This window comes from Bombyx mandarina, chromosome 17 (genome assembly GCF_030267445.1).
Source record: "Bombyx mandarina strain Sakado chromosome 17, ASM3026744v2".
In the NCBI taxonomy this organism is placed as follows: domain Eukaryota; kingdom Metazoa; phylum Arthropoda; class Insecta; order Lepidoptera; family Bombycidae; genus Bombyx; species Bombyx mandarina.
In genome coordinates, this window is record NC_143223.1 from 523,104 (window position 1) to 549,012 (window position 25,909).

At 41.7% G+C, this 25,909-nt stretch overlaps 1 protein-coding gene across 6 annotated transcripts in view; it reads left to right on the top strand.

The window, feature by feature from the left end:
* The window catches only part of lqf (epsin homolog lqf), a 31,700-nt gene that overhangs the window by 2,063 nt on the left and 3,728 nt on the right, over window positions 1-25,909 (top strand). For 4 of the 6 annotated variants that reach the window (XM_028176467.2, XM_028176469.2, XM_028176470.2 and 1 more), the window contains exons 2-9: window positions 16,752-16,841; window positions 20,220-20,511; window positions 21,702-21,874; window positions 22,248-22,465; window positions 23,069-23,201; window positions 23,834-23,983; window positions 24,244-24,367; window positions 25,020-25,180. In XM_028176467.2, the coding sequence (XP_028032268.2) occupies window positions 16,752-16,841; window positions 20,220-20,511; window positions 21,702-21,874; window positions 22,248-22,465; window positions 23,069-23,201; window positions 23,834-23,983; window positions 24,244-24,367; window positions 25,020-25,180 (1,341 nt within the window). Of the gene's footprint in view, window positions 1-10,661; window positions 10,814-16,751; window positions 16,842-20,219; window positions 20,512-21,701; window positions 21,875-22,247; window positions 22,466-23,068; window positions 23,202-23,833; window positions 23,984-24,243; window positions 24,368-25,019; window positions 25,181-25,909 lie in introns of those variants that run through there. The other 2 variants (XM_089734060.1, XM_028176466.2) reach the window with 2 other exon arrangements.

Genomic DNA, 25,909 nt, shown 5'->3' on the forward strand with positions numbered 1-25,909 from the left:
ATGTTGTAGATAATTTAATGACAATCAATCGCAGCCTGATATCAGACGAGACCTCTCAATAACATGATAAAGATTCAATCCGTGATAAGATGAATCATTTTTTGTTCAGTGTTTCAGAATGTTCTTTTTTAGTATTGTAGATAGACCGTGAAGCTGATGGTTCATCTGGAATCTACCACAAACATGAGGTTGAACTTATTGGCATCAATGCCATTGATATATTATCTGTCTCACTTCTCACAATAATGCATTATTTATTTGTGCTCTAGAAATTTGAGGCTATGACTGCTTTAAAGATTTTAAAAGCATTTTTCGACACGGAAAGTACAACTGTATCCGCCCCCAAATTGAACCAATGTAACGTTTGTTTTTCCGATATAGTCAGCCATTGGCTACGCCGCGCCGGTTTGTTGCTTTTATTCTGGTTTGCTGATAAAAAAAAAACTTCTAGATATAGGATAAGCAATAAATTTTAAAAGATTCCCAATAGTTGAAATAAAAAAAGCCACTTTAAAATTATTTGTTTATTGTCTTATTTTTTTTTTTTATCAGGTCGATACTGCTATTAGAGTGAGTTTATAAAATTATTGTTTTTCCTTGGTGCTTGATGTGTGTATTTTCAAGATAATCGGATGCCTTGAAGTAAGTGAAAATGACATTCAAAGCTACCCGTTACATAAAAACAAATATATAGTACATACGTACATACATAAATACATAATATATACCAAGCTAATACGAGCGTGTTCAAAATTTAAATACATACATAAAAATATTTGATCTAGATTTAATATTCAGGGAGGAAACGGAAATACCGAATTACGCAGCACGTTTCAGCCTAACCGTAAAATATCCCGTTAATTTGATTTTACATTTTCCGACTGTAGGATGTATAGAAGTCTTCGGAAATTTAATTTAAAAAAAAACACGTCATTAAACCGCTTTTGGTAATTTACGTTACTCTGTATAGATAAGCATATAAGGAGGGTCATTAATAAAAAATCAATTTTTGCCAACGAAAATCTTAGTCATCCATCATACGAAAACTTTACGCATTAATTATGTCTATACATCGACATCGAAAACAACAAAGAATTTGTGGATTCGTGAATGTTATCGTGATAAGGGCTTACTTAATTTTAAAATTCGTGCGAGCGATATCGGAGTAATTTTCATCCAAATTCAATTTTATTTTTTATTAAATAAAAAAAAACCAAAAAGTTTGCTGAGAAACAACCCGACTGAACCTAAAGATGGCCCAGTCCGTCCCGGTAATGTCTACATATACGTTAGGCCATTGAGTATAAGAAAAACATAAACATACACCGGATTAAGAGTCAAGAAATTAATATAAACTAAATCTAATTTAATTCAATCCATTCAAAATTTTCCTTCTGCCTTTGTAACGAAAGTATAATTAATACAAACGCGTCATGAGCATAAAAATAGCAATTTCAGGTATGTATTTACACGAAACTAATAAGTTATACCTGGATTCCGTTTCAGGTATTTTCAATGTTCAAACGCCATATATTATAATTAATTAAATCACGACGAATAATGGCTCTATAAAACCAATAGTCGTAGTAAGCTATAAAACTGAAGGTACGATATTATTACCCTACGACTGATAAAGAACCCCACTCTTATTAAATGCACTGGTATCTTGCGTCAAAGATGCCAATTTATTTTGTAAGGGCATCTAGATGTCATAGATAGATATATGCAATAGACTGTGATAGTAATGAAACTTATAGTGATTCCATAGCGAATCCATAAAACTATCAAGTTCTCATTCTTGTAGTTAAATCCCGTCAAAAATTATCTATGTAACAAGCGGAAATTTCGGAATTACGCTAATAATAATTTTAATAAATGAACATAGATCTATTTAAAACAATGCTATAATTGAAAACACTTTCATGGTGTATATCTTTCGATTAATTACGAGCCGTAGGACTAACACTGAAGGTCGCGCAACGACAACCTCATAAACAGAAGAATCCATCACCAGCGCTTCCTAAATTGGTGATTCTCATGTAATGTGGTGAAAATGAGGTATTTGCTTCAGTTGCGTTTCGTTTTGTATTGTTATTGTAAGAATTGCGTATTGTTTACATACGGTGTTTTGTTTTTCAAAGCTTGAGTTTTAAATTTGCGTTGGCACCTAAATGTTCATAGAACCTGAAACCAGCAGAGTTCGTTTTCCGGTTTTCCTGAGGAATGCGATTGTGTTTTGAATCAGCAGTAGTCATTTGTTTTGGCACCTAAATGTTCATAGAACCTGAAACCAGCCGAGTTCGTTTTCCGGTTTTCCTGAGGAATGCGATTGTGTTTTGAATCAGCAGTAGTCATTTGTTTTGGCACCTAAATGTTCATAGAACCTGAAACCAGCCGAGTTCGTTTTCCGGTTTTCCTGAGGAATGCGATTGTGTTTTGAATCAGCAGTAGTCATTTGTGACAATAACGGTTAGATTATTTGATACCAAAATAATCAGTTTTTAAATTGATTTTTCTACTGGTGGTGGAATCGTGAGCCTCCACGGGTAGGTATCACCATCCTGCCGGCTTGAAGCGTAAGCCGTTAAATAGTACCATTGAGACTTGGAGCTCCCGTCTCAAGGTGAGTGTGTGGTAGCATTAAGATTGCATAGCAATCTATGTTTTGAATTTAATTTTACATTGGTACGACGAGCCCATACAGGTATTGTGTCAGATATTACGCGAGTTTCCACGGTTGTACAGCAACCTGCGAAACATATGCTAATTGGTGTTCCATCGTCTGTTAGAAGGTCAACCGGACCGCGGACCTTGTGTCCACACGACTTATCGATTTGTACAACGGCCCGACTATTAATAGAGACTAGTGCTTTAACTGTTGTTCAGTATTTTTTCATACCATTTTGTGTGTTGGACCCAGTTAGGCAACATTTCGTTTTTTATTACATCACTATTGGTAAACAAGGAAGTGGTGATAAACATTATCGTTATTACGTAGCCAAGTAAATAGTAAAATAGTTAGCGCTTGGTGCTACTGGTCTAATCAAAAAGACTTCGAGCGCGGCAGTCTAACCGAGCTGGTTATACCACTGGTATTACTTACCAGTGGAAAGGCGGATGGTGAGTCCACGCGGATCACATTTTGCCGCAAAGCAGGCGTTTATTCCGTTCTGAAGGGCGGTGCGGCTGTTATGCAATACAATAAAGACCTCGACCTCATGTCTTTTAATGAGATACAGCATTCTCGCTGTGACGCCATCAGCTCGGCCTAACAATTTAAGGTCTGGTGATGAAATCCTCTGCCCATCCAAAATATTAAAAAATGTCAGCATTGAAACTGCACTGCTTTTCTAGATAGTTCTAGAGAACGAAAACGAAATTCTTCTCGGTAATCTTTCTAACAGGTTCTTCAACATTGCGACTCATATCATTTCTGGGTATCAATGAATCACAATCTACATGCTACATGAATATGTGAGAAACAAATTTTTTCAATAAATTTTCATTCAAAAAATTACCAATTCTGAACCTAATCAGTCATGTATTATGATAAAAAAAATGCCATTTGTAATCTCAGTTAAATACCCGTCATCAATTTGGATTAAATTTATTTTGCCCACGATGAATCATCGTCTTGATACGTAGTACATATCTGTGCGTAATGTATTATTGAAGTTCTTACTTTATAGTATGGTATTATTCTGTCTGGACATTAACATAAGAATAAATATTGCGATAATGCAAGGAGTTTTTGGCAGCTTAAACTGGAGTGCAACCGGTAACCTTGCCATCGAAAGCATATCGAAGTGTTATGAAATTTATGGGCGGAGTAATGAAAAATACTTCTTCGTTCTCACGAGGGCGAGGGCGAGGGAGAGCTATTTTAGAAGCATTCTGATTCTACGCGCGCGGTAGCAGACACATTGCTTTATCGTCCTTCCGAAAATCCCTAAATACAGAAGGCAGAACAGTAGAATATCGGTTCTAGTTTTAAACTTCGCTTCCGAAAACGTGCCCCTTCGCCGTGACAAAGCAGAGAACCTTATTTATAACTTTCCAGTCGCGATAATATTGGCGATATTAAATATAATTTTAAGAATTCCCACTAATTACTTCAAGTAATCATTAACAATATTTATTTTTATTGCTTTTTTTTTTTCGACCAGAAACTAACTATATTGGGGTTTTACATGATTCGTGTATGTAGTTGTAGTGTGACCTTCGGTGGTCACCTGTTGTTTGTTTATAAGATGTCATGTTTTCTTTGCAAGAATAAAAAATTGGTGCTAGGACTTTTCCTTCGCGCATATTCAACCATGCCCTACGGTCTTTGATTTGGTACAAAGGACAGTAAAGTCGTTCTTTGAAAATAATTGAGCTTTCGTTATGAGTACGGAGTAGCTCTGCAGCTTATGGGGTCCGCACGACCATAGTGTCACATGGACCTAACTAATTCTGCCACGAAAGAATCAAGCATTGCTCTTTTTAGGGCAGGGTTAACTTCAATTGAATCGAGACTTCAAAGTCATCTTTCGAGTTTGTCGAAGGTATTTAAGCTGTGATGCGGCTGAACGCGGCTACCAGGCATCGCTGCGAGTTCGTAGTTACACTGAGAGATCTTCATAAAGCATACGTTTGGTTCTCGCAACGCTAGACACACACAGGAAACAATAAAATCCCCATAATGATCATGATCGGCGCGTTGCGTGCGAGGTCGACGACCTGTTCGCTTCCATGTCATGTGACGTCATTGTTCAAATGACCTAGGCTTCGATCGAGAGTTGATTAAGCACTCTTCCTTTTGCGAGGGTATATTATTAGTGGACGTGGTACTTAAACAATAGAAACAGTTAAAACGCGTTGCCACTATTATTGAGACGTTCAAACTGGGTTCGAGACAACGCGGTGTGTACTAGGTAATAGTAATGTCTCGTTGATTACTGATAACCCATCTTGGGATATGGTCTGAGAAATGGGTAGGATGGGGTACGGGACTGGGGACCGATTTTTATAATACTTGTACCGGATAGCCATCACAGAGCACAGGATACTTGACAGATGCCTGAATCTCACCTATTACATTTTCAAGATAAGCTAAGCTAAGCTAAGATAAGATAAGCTCCGAACAACAACATTCGTCTTCCCTTTGTCGTATACCCTATAATACCCTTCAAATACTCATTTATTTATTTATTTATTGTACTCTTCACGTACAGGCAGTACTATAATAATACAAATCTGTTAGAAAACGTATTATAATATAGAGTACTGAAATAAAAAAAATTACTGGTGGTAGGACCTCTTGTAAGTCCGCACGCACGGGTATCACCACCCCTATTTCTGCCGTGAAGCAGTAATGCGTTTCGGTTTAAAGGGTGGGGCAGCCGTTGTAACTATACTTGAGACCTTAGAACTTATATCTCAAGGTGGATGACGCATTTACGTTGTAGATGTCTATTGGCTCCAGTAACCACTTAAAACTGGGTGGGCTGTGAGCTCGTCCACACATCTAAGCATTAAAAAAAAAAAACACTCGCAGTTAGTACAATAGGCGGTATTGTCGTTATTATCGTGTGTACGTGCATTTGAAGCATATAATTTCGTATGAAATGTTTGAGGTCAATTAATATCACACTTGAATTGTCTCACCCACTTTAAGGCATAAATTACACAAAAACCTTACTATCATTTGGAAATTTACTGGGGTAACGCGTTTTGACCACCGCCCGGCCTATTTCTGCCGCGAAACAATAATGAGAGTGAGGCAGCCATTGTATTTTGGAACTGAGACTTAGAACTCGTGTTCCAATGTAGCGACATTTAAGCTCTTGGTGCCTTAACAACTTAATCCAAAGTGAGCTCTTTGAGACGTCTAAGCAATAAAAACAAAAATAAAAGTTCACAAAGTCAATTGTGACCCGCAAAAATTGTAAACTTGCGCCATTACTCTACCCCCGGTACGGACGGCAGTATCGTCTGCATGTTCCTGTATTAAAATACACAATTAAGACTTCTATCTCTTGTCAGAGCTAATGGCTGCACTCATGTTTAGTATACATAAGCTTCGGTAATCACTTAACACCAGGTACCTCGTTGGTATCTGGCACAATAAACTCACTTCGCACATAAGTGTGAAGAAGTTGAAATAATTCAAATTATACCTCGGAAGTCGGATATGGAACTGCAATTTAAAAATCACAGGACAATAAGTCGCTTTTATTGTCGATTTAATTTTCCTGTAAGATACCTTCAAGATTGTACTGCTTCTTCCTGATTTGTTTGTTTCAAGGACATTTCCTGATGTGTACGAGTCGTCTGGTGTCTCGTTCTAGAGTGACAGATTTAATCGCTGTAACTATACTGTTCCTTTTCGGAGCAAATACCACGTGATCATATACGTAACGTTACTACGGAAATACCAAATAAGAAACGAGAGATTAAGTCGTAAAAATAGTTCTAATTACTTCTAGGACTGCCGGAAACCGAAAAAAATATTACCTAAATTAAATTCACGAATGATTTACTCTTGGGAAAACTATGGAAGCCTCGTTTTTGGCTCGATAATTACGCGAGTTGTTCTATATATTGCCGCTAAGAAATCTTTCTTAAGAACTCTTTTGCCGTTAAGGCCTAGTGTTGAACAATATTGGGGCGATTTATTTTAATATGGAGGGAGTAATTGCTTTATGCGTTTATCGCATCGTCCTACTTCTACCCTACTTGCGTTGAGGCGTAATGCGCTTCCAAAGATCTTCTGCGACGTGACATCAGAATAAACCGGCGAAGATCCTGTCGTTCATGATCCCGCCATGCTGTTACACGTCCTACCTTAGATGAGATTTGAAGGAACCTTGGCGATAGGCAACGACTTAGTTGTGGCGCTGGCATTGCCGATGTCCATGAGTGATGGTGACACTCAAGATAATATGGACCATAAACCGTCACCCATCGAAAGGATATATACTGGTAGTAGGACCTCTTGTATATCGGCTACGACTGGGTCCTGCGGGGTGCCCTTCACAGCCCTCTCCCGGGCCTACGCGTTGTGTGTTACGCGGATGACACGTTAGTCATGGCTCGGGGGAAAGACTACTATGAGTCTGCCCGTCTTGCCTGCGCAGGGGTGGCATTCGTCGTCGGTAATATTCGGAGGTTGGGCCTCGAGGTGGCGCTCGAAAAATCCCAGGCCCTGCTGTTTCACAGGGCTGGAAGAGAGTCGCCGCCCGGGGCCCACCTGGTGATTGGAGGCGTCCGCGTCGAGGTTGGGGTAACCGGGTTGCGGTACCTCGGCCTCGAATTGGACGGTCGTTGGAACTTCCGCGCTCACTTCGAGAAGTTAGGCCCTCGGCTGATGGCGACGGCTGGCTCGTTGAGCCGGCTCTTGCCAAACGTCGGGGGGCCCGACGCAGTAGTACGTCGTCTCTACGTGGGGGTGGTGCGGTCCATGGCACTATATGGGGCACCCGTGTGGTGCCGCGCCTTGACTCGCAGGAACATCGCGGCCCTGCGACGCCCGCAGCGTGCAATCGCGGTCAGGGCGATCCGTGGATACCGCACCGTCTCCTTCGTGGCCACGATGCTCGGCAGCGATGAGTCCTGGAAGGCGATGCTCGACTTCTGCGAGTACACCATCTCGCAGAAGGAGGCGGCGGAACGAGAGAGGGAGAGCTCATCCCTCTCCGCACCTATCCGTCGCCGCCGAGCCGGGGGCCGGAGAAGGGCCTTTGCCCGACTCCGGCTCCTGTAGATGGCGGCTTCCCCCCGGTGAAGGTCAAGGGGCGACCTGAGGGGGTAGAGGCCGCGCGGCGCGCTACCAGCACTCTAGCGCGCTGCCAAGGAGTTACGAAAGAGCGACCGGTTGGCGGTGTATCGCGTCCCGACCCGGCAGGCTGGTTCTGGTCCAGCGGGGTATTCCGGGACACCAGCGGCACTGTCTGGGCGGCCTGACGGGCTGCCGTACCGAGACGGCCGACGTTTCAGAGCCTTCGATTCGCCTCGAAGGCTCCGTCGGCTGGGCGTCCTTGGGGTGAGCCGCGCCGTCTGGTTGTAGTGTTGACCGCGGTAACCCCCCTACCTCATCCGGGTTCTGACCTCGGAGAGGATCGGACGTCGGGTGTAAGAGTGCAGGGGAGTCGTTTAGTGGGTGGGTCCTAAAATCCTTGGGCCCGCGATCTGCTCTCAACACCTGCAGATCGTTGAGTCTCACATACCCCGCGCGCCCCGTATGCGCGGGGACCTCGTAGGAGGTTCGGCACCCGGCCCGAAAAAAAAAAAAAAAGGACCTCTTGTGAGTCCGCACGGGTAGATACCACCACCCCGCCTATTTCTGCCGTGAAGCATTAATGCGTTTCGGTTCGAAGGGCGAGGCAGCCGTTGTAACTATACTGAAACCTTAAAACTTATATCTCAAGATGGGTGGCGCATTTACGTTGTATATGTCTATGGACTCCGGTAACCCCTTAACATCAGGTGGGCTGTGAGCTCGTCCACCCATCTAACTACTTTCTGAATAGGTACACGATGCCGCTGGTCCCATCCCATCTCTACCCAACCAATATTAATCCATCCAGCATTTCATATTTCGTAAAGTTCAATGCCTTCGCGCAGATTTTGCACGGCTCGCAACCGTCAGAACAAGTAGTAAACAAACTCGACCTTATATACCGCGAAATAAGATCGCAACTCAGTTAAATGATCATGAATTTGTGAGCCCGAAACAGTTAGATCGGCATAGTGTTTGTGTTAGCTCGCCTCGGATTTCGTAACCTCACACGGTTGAGAAATTTCTTATTAAATTATTATTTTTATCGTCATTTACATTTTATGTTTTTAGAAAGTAAGTGTTCGTTTGACATTTCATCTCGTAACTAGATGAAGGAAAATATAAATTGCTGATTTGACATTTAAAATTTTCGCTTGCTTAATACGCGCTGTCTAGTAAATGCCAATACAAATAATTATTTTTATTCTATTAATTGTCTATGCAATTCACGGCCCACTCAGTGTTAGGTTGTTAAGGCGCCCATGGTAATTACAAAGCCGAAACCTCAACTGTATTACATAACAGCTCTCATATACTCTTCAATCCAGAACTCATATCTGCTTAGTGATAGAAATGAGTAGGGTGGTGGTACCTACTTGTGATGGCTTACATTACGTGCTACCACTACCTATGAATCCCTCTTAAAGGTTGACAAAATGTTATTACCCAAATTGGTATACCATTTTAATTGCCATTCCATAATTACATGTTATCAGCTGAATTGATAACGATGTTGGGACTTAGTGGTCGCGATAAAAGATGTGTCGGTATTGACGTCACAACGTAAAGTGCTTGTAAACAAACATTCTTCGGTATTATGTTCTTATTAGTAGTTGTTCCTATTTAAAATGCACCAAGAAGATTCAGCGGCTTAAATGTAACCTTCACGTGTGCAATTGATATGTAGATATGTTGCTAACTGTACGAAGTATATCATCAATGTTTCCCACTGCTAATGGAAGATGTAAGCAAATACCATTTTTGTAATGAATTGTAAACTTAGCACATTAAATAGTAGCGTGTAATAAAATTGAAATTCGCGAAATTGTCTATATCTTCGAATGCTAAGAGCAGGTACATATCCCTCCACTTCCTGCGATCTCGAGTTATCGTCTGTAGTTTTTCACGACTACTCCGTTTGATGACATGGATGATTTAGCGTGATTTAGTAATTGGAGATGTACCTTTTAAAGGATCCTGATCGGTGGAACGAATACTCGATAATGAAGAGAATAACACAGCTCTAAATATTAAAAACGGCTTCTTAATAAATGCTTATCATTTTAAGTAAACGTTTAATTGACTAAAAAAACAAAACACAAAATAAACTTACTGGTGGTAGGACCTCTTGTGAGTCCGCAGGGGTAGGTACCACCACTCGGCCTATTTCTGCCGTGAAGCGTTTTGGTTTGAAGGGTGCGGCAACCGTTGTAACAATTCTGAGATCTTAGAACTCATATCTCAAGGTGGGTGGCGGCATTTACCTTGTAGATGTCTATGGGCTCCGGTACCACTTAACACCAGGTGGGCTGTGAGCTCGTCTACCCATCTATGCAATAAATAATAATAATAATAAAAAAGCGTACTGCTATTAGTCTCGTACGGTAACGCGTGTGTGCCACTTTCATTTGTCTATCAGACGTGACTATGACCGGTGTAATACGGCTTCCACCCACTGTAGAACCTCACATGACCCGTCTTATATGATAAAACATTGGCAGGATAAAATTTGGAACATAGAAACATCCGATATGAACAGAGAAAAACTACAAATATAAATCAAAAACAACCGACAGACCAGAGCAATTAGTTGGTTCTCATAAAGAAATTTGATTGTTTAAATCTTGTATTTCGTAACTGATTTTCCATCTAATTGTATGCGACCTCTTAATCTTTTTAACAATAAGGCCATCCGTGGACTTAGTAGACAATAGAACTAAAATATTTTTTGGAAATCAACTAAAGAGATAATTTTAAGTCTCTTTTTTCTAAATAAATATAATAAAAGTGTCAGATGCGGCAAACACAAAACAATGTTTTCTTATAACGTACTTACTTGCACAGAGATGAACACGTCATAATGATATTAACAACGGTTGCTCCGTGAGTAAGGACATTCAGTTAGCTAGCTGCCTTGTTAGCGAGACGTTCTTCATTTTGAAGCGTGTGATGTTAATTAGGTACTTCTTTTTAGTGTGAACTTTTAATGGAAGTGAATGTTTTTCGATGTGATTTTGTTTTTGTGATCGTGTCGTTGAAGTGATTTTCAAGGTGGGATTTAGTGTCGCATTATTTATAACTGTTTTAATGTGTTGCTATTCATTGTTTCCTACGACGATTCCCTATTCGTGGAAATAATTGGAAATTCTCAATATTGATTTCGCGTGACCGGGTAATCTTAGAAAATTTGTCGAACAACCACAAAATTATATATTTTTTTACCTCGCATTGGACTGGTATAGGTTGCCATAGTTATTGATCATCTACAAGCGTAAAGTGAGCTAATATTGAGTGTGTTGTGAATTCCGAGAATTTTTCCCTTAATTAGTCAATGCATCACTTATTACGGTACCAGTTTACATTGTTCGAGATTTCGATGTTGAGAGGCGTTTTTTATTGCGCTTATAGGCAGACGAGCATACGGCCCACCTGATGGTGAGTGATTACCTTCGCCCATGGACTTCTGAAATGCCAGAGGTAGAGCCAAGCCGCTGCCTACCGCTAGTCTTATGTTGGGTGCCTTGTGATTTCCAATCCCCCTACCGGTTCAATCCAGTCTATTTAAGGGGCAAATCAATCGAGCTTTCCGGTTCAAAGAGTAAGTTTACAAGTTTTATGCTATTGAGATTTCTATGTCCCAAGGTCAGCGATGGCACTGTCATTGTGGTCTCCACGTAGTCAGTAACGTGGATAAGTGCTGTTAGCTTATCTGCTTATTTAAGATATTAATATAGTCAACCTTGTACCTAAAGTGACTACACCCGCCATGACATACGCTCAACAGGACTTTGGAAAAACCATGCACGTTCATGTAACAAATACCATAAAACGGAACAAACAGCGACCGATCTTTACGCTAAATCATTTATTTCTTCTTTTGTTCTCTTTGGTTCAGAAAAATAATGTGATAGAAAAAGCTAAATTATTTTAGTCATCCGTCTAAATATTATTTACAAGAAGTATTAGCATTTTAATTAAGTACGCGATATAAATTATTGTACATTAAATGCAATTTAAAACTATTAAATTTTATAACAAGTGGCTCCAATTACACGCAGTAAACCAAATTTATTTTCAACTAACTCAATCGTTGAGTAGAAACACTTCATTAAGGAATTTATATTTTATTTGTAAAAGCAATGTATATTCTAGGAGCCATTTGGGAAATATTTTTTATTTACGATTGCGAATTTCAGTTTGCTTCCGTCGTTTATTTCTAAAGAATCCATTAAACGTTGTTGTTGACGTAATGAAAAGAAGCCCGTCAATTTAATCCTGTTTGTGTTTGATTTTGGTGAATAGTCTTACCGTGTGCCGAGCTGTTGTCTAAATGAAAATAATCTACATGTTACCTGTGGACCATTTTGACCAAAAGAAACAGAATCAAGTTCTTTTTAAAACTACTTTTTTTCCTACCTATGCTGATAGCCTTGAGACGCTATTTCAGCTTCACCCTAACGTGGGTAGGTGAGCTCACGGGACTCAAACTGGAGTGTTACTAATACTGACTCTAGCAAGAGCAGTGCTTCGCAGAATCTACCACCGGATCGGAAACGCGACCCACTGAGAAGATCCGGCGAGAAACTCAGTGGATAAAACCACTGGTCATTTCAATTACAATCAATTATATCGTTCTTTTATTCTTTTTTTTTATTGCCCTTGTAGGCAGACGAGCATACGGCCCACCTGATGGTGAGTGGTTACCGTCGCCCATGGACTTCAGCAATGCCAGAGGCAGAGCCAAGCCGCTGCCTATCGCTTAATACTCTTCACAGGCCTCGATTGAAGGAGGACATGTTATAGCACTCGGGAAACACCGTGGAGGGGAACTCATTCCATAGCCGGATGTTACGTGGCAAAAAAGATCTCTGGAAACGCACTGTGGATGACCGCAGTGGCTCAGTATGGATGAACTCTACTCCGGTGGCGGGCGGTGCGATGGTAAAAACGAGATGCCGGTATCATCTCGAACAATTCTTCAGAGCACTCTTTAAAAACACACAACAGAAAATACTGTACTGCGTAAACGTGTAGAGGGAGGTTAGTTTTGTTGTGTATTGTGCATTCTATCGCTTAGTCAGGGCTTAAATGACTACTGGCAATGACATACCGTCGCGACATAAGGCCGTTTTCCTCGTATACATCTAATATCGAGGCTGATGCTATAGACTTACTTAATTCTCCCTGCACTGTGAAGAGTCGACCTTCAAACATAGTATTCTCATATATTACCTACGCTATCAACACGGAAACATACGGTTTTTTTGCTGTGAAAATAATACAATAGTTCCCGTTTTTAGTGCCAAGGCTTATCCAGTACTGTTAAAAGCATATTTCCAATACTCTATATAGGCAACTTTCATCTTAACTTGTCTTGAATTCACTGTGGTAACCGCGTTTAAAGATACGGCTTGGTTTCACGCACCATCTTCAACGACAAAGACCTTGACGTTAGACTTTGCGCAGATAATATGATCGTTTTTATTGGCAATCAACAAATTCGGACAGAAAATAAACATTTAAGGTACAATGAATTGTTTTGTATTGCGACCACCACATATTAGTTTGAGCACACAATATTTTCTACTTCCAATAATAACGTTTTTTATATTATTCATTTTTATGTACAAATATTGCTACATCCGGGTAGACGTATTACTTTTTAGCCTGCCAGATCACAATCCTATCTAACTATAACCCCCAATGATTTTGTCTACCTAATCTTCATTGTCTGATATTGTCACATGACTTATCCAAAGATATTTGTTGACGTACGCCGCCGGTCGCTCACACGAAAGCGTCACTCTTTTGTTTACAACGCGACGCGACGAAAATAACACGACCCAATCGTGCACCGAAAAACATGATTCTCAACGTGAACATGAAAATTTGACAAACTGTGCCGTCTGCTCTACACAGTCCTATTGTAGAGATAATAACACATGGAGAATATTAGGTAACATGAAATGTGTTCACAAGTGGTTCATACTAGCTAAACTTTATCAATATATTCACATCGTTTGGCTGTCGTTGGGTTTAAGCTATTTGCTCCTCTACTGTAGGTCCAAGTCTATTGAAGCGCAGTTTCTATCTTTACATTAGTTGTCTTCTGATGGAAAATGATATTTATTTCTTAAATAAAGATGTTAGGATAGTTAAAAATGAATTCGTCTCGCATGACGCTAATAACCTTATAGCATTTGTAGAGCATTTATCACCGACGTCAATAACATTGTTGGTTTAATATTGTAACGTGTGAATGACCTCTTATCATCAGCGAATATATTAGACTTTCTTTATTTTTATTGTTTCCACATTCAACGAATTTCAATCCGTCTTATAGTCACGTTCGTCAACAACTCGCACAAGTTACAGGTAATTCATTGAATTAAGTATTTTAGTCATTAGATCATTGTGTGGAAATAGGAACAACCCCAAACCGTTGCTTACAAATGTTCAATGCGCGCCGAGATATCTGAAATAGGAATGACTAGCTGTACCCGTCCGCCTGGCTGGACATTTAAATTTAACATTATTATTTCTCACCCCCACAAAGATTTTCATCATTAACGCCCCCGCAACTGGTGTAGGGTGTCCAATACTCATATAAAACATTAGCCTATCCATTAAGTATATGTATTTTCTACATGGATACCAAGTTTCAAGTCAATCGGATGCATGGTTCAGTAGTTATAAAAATCACTGTAGATTTATATATTATTATAGATACACTACGTATCGCAGCAACTTACTAGATAGTTAATGAAACTGCTTCATCGTAAATAGCAACAGTAGATATCACACCCTAAACTACGTCGCTGAGCTACCCGGTCGGTCTTCCGTTCTAATATAGTTCTTGCCAGCTGGGGCATTCGTAAGCTATAGTCAAATTTTTCATTTAAATTTCGCCAACACGTTTGTCCATGAGTAATATTAATAAATATTACAGCTAAAAGGCATTAAAGTGATATTAGTTTCAATTACAATTGGTAATTGTAGATAACTTGGTTCAATAATGATGGGTCACTCTTCAGAACCTTGTCCCAGTCACAAGGTCTTAATCTCATTTGCGGAGACGGTACAGTTGCCGTACAAACTGGTATAACTGCTTTACAGGAAAAATATTAAAACAATCTGTGTGTGATCACGTCACGCCGTGGTACAAGATAATTCAATAGGTAAGATTCAATAAGCGAAATCTCGTAGTATTTTATTCAAATCGAATGCAATATGAATATGCTAATGTGCCCGTTGACGCAAATAATAAATTATAAACATATTATACATTATACAGAATTGTCTGTGCGCTTGAAGACAAACAACTCTATGAAGCTATTTAAGCACCATGTATAGTTGGGAAAAAATCTATTTTGACAAAACGACGAGACACGATAACTCACTTATCATGGCTGCCGCTAATTACATATCCGACCCAGGCGGCGGGCAACGCAAAGCCGTTGTCATTCTAAACATGTCTTCTCAGATCCTCTGGATCCACTATCGGCGCTTTTAGGTTCTTCAAGCAACGCTCACCATACTAATCCAAAGACAGACTTCATTGAGATTCTCGCCGGATTTTCTCAGTGTGTTGCGATTCCGATCCGGTGGTAGATTCTGCGAAGCACTGCACCTGCTGGGGTTAGTTTTAGCATATTCTCTCAGGTTCAGCCTGTGAGCTCACCTACCCGTCCCCGCGTAGCTGGGATAGCCTAAATAGGCTACCAGCGATTAGGTAGGGGAATAAAAAGGGAATAATTGTCTTTTTCTCAAAGTCGTGGTCCCCAAGAAAAGAATATTAAAATATTGATAGTTCCTGTTTGATTGTGATCATTAGGATGTAAGCAATAGTAATAAAAAAATTGGGACGTAGTTTGAATATCGCGCATCTCTTTCGCAACTTTGTGACTGTGACGTCATCAACCATTTGCGCATCCTTTTTTTGTTAATTGTGAATTTAATCCTCTATCATAAATATCGAGTTAATTTTTTTCTAACGTCAAAACAAAACATTTATCTATTATAATTAGCGTGCCGCGGCCCTCAGGCAGTACCTAGTACTTTTTTCTGAATGAAATGTACCCTATGTCCTTTTTGTACCTTTGAAAAACTTCTCGATGATCAGCTGTGTAGTTAAGACGTACTGTAACAAACAAAGAAACCCATAATTAAATATATTAAATACTAGAATGGATACATATTACTGCTACTTAAAATTATGGATGACATTTATGAGATCGCAGGTTCGAGACGGGATGTACCAGCATGCTCGCGCTTTCTCAGTAAGGCTTTTGGATATAACGTAATCTGTTTAGGTCTTACGTTGCTGATTCATCTAAAAAATCTGACGAAGCGTGTTGCGGATAATATTAAGTACCTACTTTTAGGTTATTAAACAACCTTGCATTTTGATTTATATTTAAGTAGCCAAAGGATAAAACGGTTAAGCACCATTTTCTCCTTTTTTTTTTTTTTTTTTTATTGCCTTTGTAGGCAGACGGGCATACGGCCCACCTGATGGTGAGTGGTTACCGTCGCCCATGGACTTCAGCAATGCCAGGGGCAGAGCCAAGCCGCTTAATACTCTCCACAAGCCTCGTTTGAAGAAGGACATGTCATAGCGCTCGGGAAACACCGAGGAGGGGAGCTCATTCCATAGCCGGATGGTACGTGGCAAAAAAGATCTCTGGAAACGCACTGTGGATGACCGCAGTGGCTCCAGGTAGTATGGATGAACTCTGCTCCGGTGGCGGGCGGTGCGATGGTAAAAACGAGATGCTGGTATCATCTCGAACAATTCCTCAGAGCACTCCCCATGGAACATCCGGTATAAAATACAGAGGGAACCGAAGTCCCTCCGCAGACCCAGAGGCTCCTGTTAGTCGTTTTTATCTTTCTTGTTTTGTTTAGTAATTGAACAGCTTCATCTAAAATGTGTTCCCGATGGGACTACTAATGTACCTATTATGTAATAATTTGTTAATTGTCTCAGATGCCCCGGGCCCGGGACGAGATGCAAGTGAACGTAGCAGGTCTCAGAAGGAATATAAAGAACCTCGCACACAACTATTCCGATGCTCAGGTTTGTATCATATATGTTCTTATTAAACTGTGAATTTAGTATAGAGATCTTTTATTAATTATTATTATTATTATTAATTATTATTATTGTTAATTTTATTAATTGACGGCATCGACATTTTTAACGACACGTGTCCTGGTCTCAAAAACAAATTATAAGTTATAGTATCCAAGTTCCTTTGTTTATAATAGATAACAGAATGTTAAGTATTTAACTCTTGTTTTCATGTTCTTTTCAATTTTTTTTTAATGTTGTACTGTTAACATTTAAATTTAACCTATGTTTCCGCTGTTTGTAAAATAGCCGTAATATGACATAGTGTGTTATAAGAGATTGCTGTACATACCTGTAACTGGCTTACATACCAGGTCTTAATTTTATACTTGCTAATTTTAAGCTTCAATGTTTTGTGTGTATTGCTATTGGCCATTTCAGCCAAAGAAATAGCTCATTGTTAACTGAAACAGATCGCTACGAGACATTAAAAAAAAATTGCTGTTGGTGTGTTTAAATAAAAAAAAAAAATTAGGGAAGGCCCCAGTTTTTCACGCTTAAAAAAATTCCAGAGCAGACACCTAGTGGCACAGCGAACTTCGCCCCGAAATTAACTTCCCTAGTTGCTTTCTGAACGCAATTACATGTCTTTCTCTATCTTTGAAGTCGTCGTGGCCTAACGGATAAGACGTCCGGTGCATTCGTGTTGAGCGATGCACCGGCGTTCGAATCCCGCAGGCGGGTACCAATTTTTCTAATGAAATACGTACTCAACAAATGTTCACGATTGACTTCCACGGTGAAGGAATAACATCGTGTAATAAAAATGAAACCCGCAAAATTATAATTTGCGTAATTACTGGTGGTAGGACCTCTTGTGAGTCCGCGCGGGTGGGTACCACCACCCTGCCTATTTCTGCCGTGAAGCAGTAATGCGTTTCGGTTTGAAGGGTGGGGCAGCCGTTGTAACTATACTTGAGACCTTAGAACTTGTATCTCAAGGTGGGTGGCGCATTTACGTTGTGGATGTCTATGGGCTCCAGTAACTACTTAACACCAGGTGGGCTGTGAGCTCGTCCACCCATCTAAGCAATAAAAAAAAAAAAAAAAAAAAAATGTCTGAAGAGAGTCCTCAGCATCAGTCGGTTCTCTATGCACCTAGCGTTAATGATGCACGTGAGCATCAGTGACCATTCCCCGTCCGATGAGCCGCCGCTTGTCTTCCAAGGAACTAAACCATCAGTAATTGCTATGGAATTTGAAGAACCCTTAAACGTCTACACAGATTTAGGTTAAAATGCCGCATTTCTTTTGTGGCGGGTGAAACGCTCGGGCCATAGTTTTCTAGGTGCTCTGGGCCGCTCTGGAATACCTGATCTATCTGTTCTCATCATGAGCATTGTCCGGGGGAAAGGTTATGTTATACAAATGATAACATCGCATTCACTACGTCTTGTAGCTCTAAACGCCTGACATCGTCGCTACTTCGACTCGTGTATTAAGTCTTAGACGCTGATGTTTCCAATAACGAGTAAGAAATAACTCTCCTGGTTTCAACCCACTAAGTTTATCGCGGGACTTCTCAATGGCTGGAGATTCCAGTCAGATTTAAGCAAAGCACTGCTTTTGCTAGGCCTAGTGTTAGCAAATTCTATCAGGTTGAACCCGTGAGTTCACTTGCCTGTGCACGCGTGGTATAGCCCCGTAGACTACCAGCCATTAGGTAAGGGGAAAAAAATCTGGTTTTATTTTAATGTGTGTGATTTTATCTGATATCACAACTGGTCCGATGATATTTTTTTTAATAAGTACATTAATGTTCTCAAGTATGTAACCAGTTATTGTACACTTCTCGTAATTATATTAGCGCTATTCAATATTTATACAGCTTATCATTGATGCTAGCTAGAACGATCTGCGCACACTTGCATTACGAGATACGTATTCATATGGGCGCTCAATGAAACTGTTTTCACCATTTATTTTCCTCTTAGTAACGCTCATTTATAAGCAGTAACAAGGTAAAGTGTGAAGTCGTCCGCGTGTAAAGAATAAGGTGCCTTGAGATATCGTATCAAGCGATGCGACTAAGCCGGTATTCGCGTCCTGCAGGCTGGTACCAATTTTTCTAAGTCAACACATATTCACGAACGTCTTCCACGATGAAGGATTGACACCTTGGAATAAAATTCGAAATTTGGGTGTGGCGGAGGATGCTACGAATACCGTGGACTGCCATGAGAACTAACGAGTCAATTCTAAGGGAGCTAAACATCCGAAAAAGGCTCTCTGCCATCTGCTGGGAACGTGTTATGAGCTTCTTCGGACACATGCGGTCTCCCAGACATGAATTACAGAAGCTCATAATTTCGGGTCGCATAGACGGCAAGCACGCCGTGGACAGAACACCAGCCAGATGGTCAGATCTGGTAAAGGAACCGGTTGGTGGTAGTCTCTATCATGCGGTCCATGCCACTTATGATCGAACACTGTGGATGAAAGTTACGTGTGGTCGTGATCCTCAGCAGTGAGGGAACGATGAAGAAGAAGAATAAAAATCGAATCAATAGAAAATGAAATACCAAATTACCAAATGCCAGTTGACAGTCGCAGTGTGGTAATGTGATAATCGGACAACGAATTTGCCTATTGTCCGGTGAATCGTTTGGTCGCGTTTAACGCTCTCACGGGAAGGCATGACGTGGTACTAAATTAGTCCGACGCCACGCGGACATTCCGATATATTAAATGTTGATGTACCATTCACGACGGTTTCGTGTTTCTGTTATCGTTATCTGTTGAACTATGTTAAATTTGAGATGATCAACACGTGGCCCGATAATATGCAGCGCTTTTTAGTGTCGAGATGTTGTTGGAACGAAATCAGCTTGGGGTTGTTTAGGGACGTGTCGTGATATATGATAGAGTATGTGGTCATGGTCTACTACCATCTGAGATTGCGTCCATCGCTGACTCGGAGGAAGACCCTTTTACCAAAGTATTGACAAACTCTAAATATATTTGTCGGAGAAGCCATAATATTAACACCATCGTCAGACATAACAGGGGCGAATAGGGTGATCGACCTAAGAGAAATATTGAGTACACCAATCACGCTTGTTTTCTTAGAACAATTTAGAAATTCTCTCTTGACGTTAGCAAATAAAAACGAATGACAGTTCCTAGGACGGGGGCCCGGTCTTCAAGAAGGCTGGTTGGTAAGTGTGATGGCATCTACGCGCCTCCATCGGCTAGGCTCTGTCGTAGCACAAAGTTAGCCGAGTTCCGACGATACCGTAATCGTGCTGCCATACCTCAGGAAACGTGCTGCGTTTCGTTTAGCTGCTAAACTAATGACCGTCTCCGACATATTCATCTTTTCAGGTCAAAGTTCGCGAGGCGACTTCTAACGACCCATGGGGTCCGTCCAGCACGCTCATGGCGGAGATCGCCGACCTCACGTACAACGTCATGGCCTTCACGGAGATCATGCAGATGATATGGAAGCGTTTAAACGACCACGGCAAGAACTGGAGGCACGTTTACAAAGCTCTGGTCCTGATGGAGTACCTCATCAAGACCGGCAGCGAGAAAGTGGCGATGCAATGTAAAGAGAACATTTATGCGATACAGACATTAAAGGATTTCCAGTACATGGAAGAAGGAAAGGATCAGGGTATGTAATGTCGCTAACACTGATAATACCATACCTATCTAAAACATATTATTGTGTTTAAATCGATTTTTAACCTCAAAACAAAAAGAATGTTTTTACTCGCTTTGGATGATAGAAAGGGTTTGTGGCCTTATTATGGCACCCGGTCAATTGATATGAGTATAGTATAACTAATGGGAACTGTAACTTTTTTCTAAATAATTACGTACTTATCAACACCTGTCCAGCACGCGATGATTGGACGAGTTCATGGTCCACCCGGTAATAATTGAGTGGTTACCGGAGCCCATAGACATCAACCGCCACGAACCTTGAGACATGAGTTTTAAGTTTCAGTTCTATAGTACAACGGCTGCTTGGCCCTTCAAACTGAAACGAATCATGAGACCACCTATTTCTGCCGCGAGCAATGACGAGGCCGGTTTCCAACACTCCTCACCACCTGGCCGGGGCGGACCCCACACGTCACGCATTTAATTCCAACGGGCTGATAGTCGATACCCGTATCACGCGTTTGTAACACCCGCATTTGTCATTCTAGCGTAATCAGTCAAGTCGGGCACTGTTTAACCATAAAAAGTGTTTATTCATTTTGTCGTTCATGTTGTTTTCGAAATATTATTATATTGAAAACGTTCAACATGTATTTGTGTAGTGTAACCGACGGCGGACTGTCCCTTCGGTAGCGCGTGCCGGGTATGTTACTATGTTACAGAATTCAAATTTGAGAAGTCCTCATTGATTAGTTGTGATTGAGTGACCAAACCGCTACACATTATGTCGCGGGAGGCGTCTCATACTCGTAATTTTTTTTATTGCTTAGATGGGTGGACGAACTCACAGCCTACCTGGTGTTAAGTGGTTACTGGAGTCCATAGACATCTACAACGTAAATGCGCCACCCACCTTGAGATATAAGTTCTAAGATCTTAGTAGTATAGTTACAACGGCTGCCCCGCCCTTCAAACCGAAACGCATTACTGCTTCACGGCAGAAATAGGCAGGGCGGTGGTACCTACCCGCGCGCACTCACAAGAACTCCTACCACCAGTAAAAAGTTCTCATTGATTAGTTGTAATTGAGTGACCAAATTGCTACACATTATATCGGGGTTTCATAATAGTAGTAATACAGCATCACGATATAAGGTCGTCTAGCAGTTTGTAGAAAGCTTTTCGCTTGCTTTCCAGGTCTCAACGTGCGGGAGAAGGCGAAGCAGCTCGCCAATCTACTGAAAGACGACGAGCGGCTGAAGAACGAGCGCGCGCGGGCGCTCAAGGCCAAGCAGCGGTTCGCGCAGAGCGCCAGCGCCTTCGGCAGCGACGGCGCACTCGACACGCCCTCCAGCCCCACCTTCCCCTCTGTACGTATAGCTCGGTGACGCTCTGCTCCCTCGGGCGGGGGGGCGGTGGGCGGACCTCGATTGCGCGTCGAATGCAAAAAAAAATTTAAAGCAATAAAAAAAAAGACCAATTAATAATAATTTTCGAATATTTTATTAAAGGTTTATAACTGGCTTATAAAACTGATAACTTATTATGAATAAGACCGTTTATGTTGAAATAAATCAATTTTTCATGTACACGAATTATAACGGTTATTCCCCGATGCGCGATCGAAGGGCGTTGACCCCGTGCGTCAGCTGATTTTATCAATTTGAGAAATAAAAATAACCACCAGTTGACTTCGCTTTCGAGAACAGTTCCAGTACAGCACGTGCATGTGTGTGTGTGCAGGGCGAGTCGGGGTCGTGGGGGGGCTCGGCGGGGGGCGGCGCGGAGGGGGTGGACGGGGCGGCGGAGCTGGCGCGGCCGCTGACGGCGGGGGAGGAGGAGCTGCAGCTGCAGCTGGCGCTGGCCATGAGCCGCGAGGAGGCGGAGCGAGAGGAGCGCCGCAGGAGGTCGGACGACGTGCGTCTGCAGCTCGCCATCAGCCAGTCGCAGCACGACTTCCAGTACGACCATTGTTCTGCTTACGTCTTCTCCAATACCTGCCCTTACTCCAACAATTTCCCTCCATAGTTCATGCTCAAACTGTACCCACACTGTCACGACTGGCCGCTGCCGGCGCTAGAAGCCCTGACGTGTAATAGAATCTTTGAACGCAGTAATTAATAAATAATTGTTAACTATTGTACTGATGTGCCAAGAATCATTTTCGGCTCTCGCTCGACGTAACGGCCACAGTATGAAAATCCTTTCCGATCCTCATTCTTTCCAGAATCAAAAGTTTCCTCCGCAGTCTCCACTTCCCTCCCATATCAGAAGTTCAAATGAATCCAAGAGGAGAGCGTTCGCTGACGGGAAGTCCCACGTTAGTTCCCTCAATTCCGGGACACGCGTCGGTTAGAGCGTGACCCTTACGCACCTTTGCAAGGGTCGAGTGCCACAGGCTGGCACCGGGGCTTATAATATACGTATGTCAAATTTGTTTATGAAGATTTGCCACGGTAATGGTAGAATTTTGTGTAGAAAACATCATACTAATTATTGGTATTGTACACACTTCCCAATAACAGCGAGTCTTAACATTAATGAGTAAGGTGGTGATGTTGCAGGACGAGTCCGGTGGAGGCGGCGGCGGAGCGCTCGCAGTCCCACCTGCTGGACCTGCTGGACGTCAACCTGTCCCCCGCCGCCCCGCCCCCCCGCGCCGCGCCCCTCGACCCCTGGGCCCTGCCGGCGCACCCGGTACTGTCCTGCTCATATACTTTATTATTAAACTATTTGTGCGGCAACATGCAGTCAGATTTAAACCGTTGATAAGTCCCGGGATAAAAATGTGGCGCGGTGCAACGCGGCCCCACAATAGTAAAGTAATACATTCGACATCAATGAACATTGTAATTACGTTGAAAATAACAAAATAACCGTATGTGTGGGAAACGGAACGTTTCGAGTGAAAGGGATGAATGTATGAGGAAGAAGGGGACGGGGGGAGATGGTCAAAATGGCGATCGGGCATAGTTGGAGTGTGAACGATTACGACGTGTTATCCTAAAAAAAAATTGTTGCTTTTCCAAAAAACTGCTATTTACTTTGAGCAAATTCCACATAATAATATGCTACCTACACTATAGACCAGCTCACAATAAAAAATAATTCTTCTGATAATTTGTTATAAATATAAATAAATGCATTATTTTAGTTTAATAATGTTGTGATATGCTGCCCGCCAGGTATCCGCCGGTATATCGTGCGCAAAACTCACGTTTAAATTTACTTTGATTGGATTTGGACGAAACCCGTAACCGCCTTATAACATCAAAAGTTGAACGGAACAAAAATGAAATTTAAATAAATTTAAAACTTTTTTTGTCCAGGACACGCGCGCGGATCCATGGGGCGGCCCTCCTCTCGGTCCGCCGCTAGGCCCTCCGTTGGGTCCGCCGCTGGGCCCTCCGCTGGGTCCTCCGCTGGGAGACCTCCGTGACCCCTGGCCCCCCGCCGACCCCTGGGCGCCCCTCGAACAGGTACGCCATGCTTATAAATGATGTAATTGTCACTGACCCGCTAGCTAAGTAAGACATTTTGTCTGTCAGAACTGGGACACGTGTCCTTTGGTAAATCCTAGAATTTTTTTACATTTCAGACATGAGAATATTTTAAAGGATCGAGTTACCCATGGCCGGCAGCAAACTGTCGAAATGATTTTTTTTTTGTTAAGTTTTGAAAGCACACAGAGACACTCGACGTAGCGTAACGTAACTGCGACCGCTCGTTGTCGTTTCAGAGTAAATCCCCGCAGTCGGTGCTGTCCTCGGGCTCCTCCTCGGAGCTGGAGCAGTTCGACGCGCTGTCGCAGCGCCGCGGCGCGCCCCCGCCCTCCGCCGACCCCTTCGACCTCTCCGCCCTGGGTCGGTATTATATTGTGCTAAGAATACAATTGAGTTATATCCAACCGAAAGATGAATCTATTGGACTTGATAGATATAGAAACTCTTTATCAAAAGAAAAGAAAACATATATAAATAGAGAGCAGTCACAATAGGTGTCATAAAAAGTGAAAAAATGCAAGTTGGTTCGTGAAGTAAAACAAAATAACAAAACTGTGATTTCGATAAAAAAAACGGTGCGTGTACTTATGTACGCGCGTAAGAAGTTATACTTTATTTTTATTAAATTTATTTCTTTTTTTTATTTAAATTTTAATCAATTTGAAAAAAAATCGATTAACCAACATCCTCAAACACGCATATTGGACATCCCTTTTCTTGACATCGTATAAATTCGGTAATTCTCGGTGCGGTTCGGAAAGTTCACCTGCGGCTATATTCAGACTCGTCAAGTTACGTCGGTCGTATTGTAATGAGCGATTTAGTGGGCAACTTCATTTCTGTTAATTTTGTGTCACGTGTGCGCGCATCGGAAAATTTCACTCATCAATTTTAATTTATAAAAGTGTGTTAGTATATTATTTTGTAACCACCTGCACTCTGCGATTTAAAGATTGGACTCTGCTGCCAAGAAGTTTAAATTATATCAGAATCAAACGTTTCCATATTCCAGAGAGCAGCCTGAGCCCGAGCAACGGCACGGGCGCCGTCAAGAAGTCTCCCTCCGCCTTCCTCGGGGAGAACTCCTCCCTCGTCAACCTGGAGCGGCTCGTGCAGCCCGCGCCCCCGCCCCCGCACAACCCCTTCCTGCAGCACGCGCCGCCCGCGCCCCCCGTGAGTACACCCCCCTCTGCGTATAGGTCACCGGTGCCCTACGTGGTAGCGCTCTGAAGTAATTTGGTCGATTTCTGTTACTAAACGTTTGGATTGCCTAACTTTGCCCTCTTTTGTTCGTTAATGTATATTTTAGTCTTCTAAGTACCTTAGAAATAGATTATCTTCGGATTCATCTTTCCCAGAGTATATATATTCCATACTATATATTCCAACGCCTTAGTAAAAAGATCGAAGAAAGAAATCGACATAATTACTTCAGTGCGCCGCGTAGGGCACCAGTGACCTACATGGCAGTCAAGGGGTTAATAATAAAAAAAATGCTACCTCGTTATTAAGTACATAAGGCTCAAATACTTCTGAAAGTGTCAACTTTATTACGGCGAATGTTACTAAATTTCACCTTCGCTGAAAATACAAAAGAAGCTGTTTGTTTGATGTACCGACACATTCGGAGCGGAGTAGCGGCGCCGGCGGACTGCCTCAAATGCCCGAGACTTAACGGTTTTTGTGTAGTAGAACTAGAACTCTTATTGTTATTTTACACCTGTATATTGGTTTATACAAATACGGCTCACCTGGTGTTAAGTGTTTTTGAGTGTATTTAATTGAATAAATAGCGGGTAAGACAAAACAACTCGTGCGAACTCTGTGTGTCTGTGTTTCAATCAGCTGACATCACGTGCACATCTTGAAGTTAGAGAACTAGGCTGACCCCACATTTGCTAT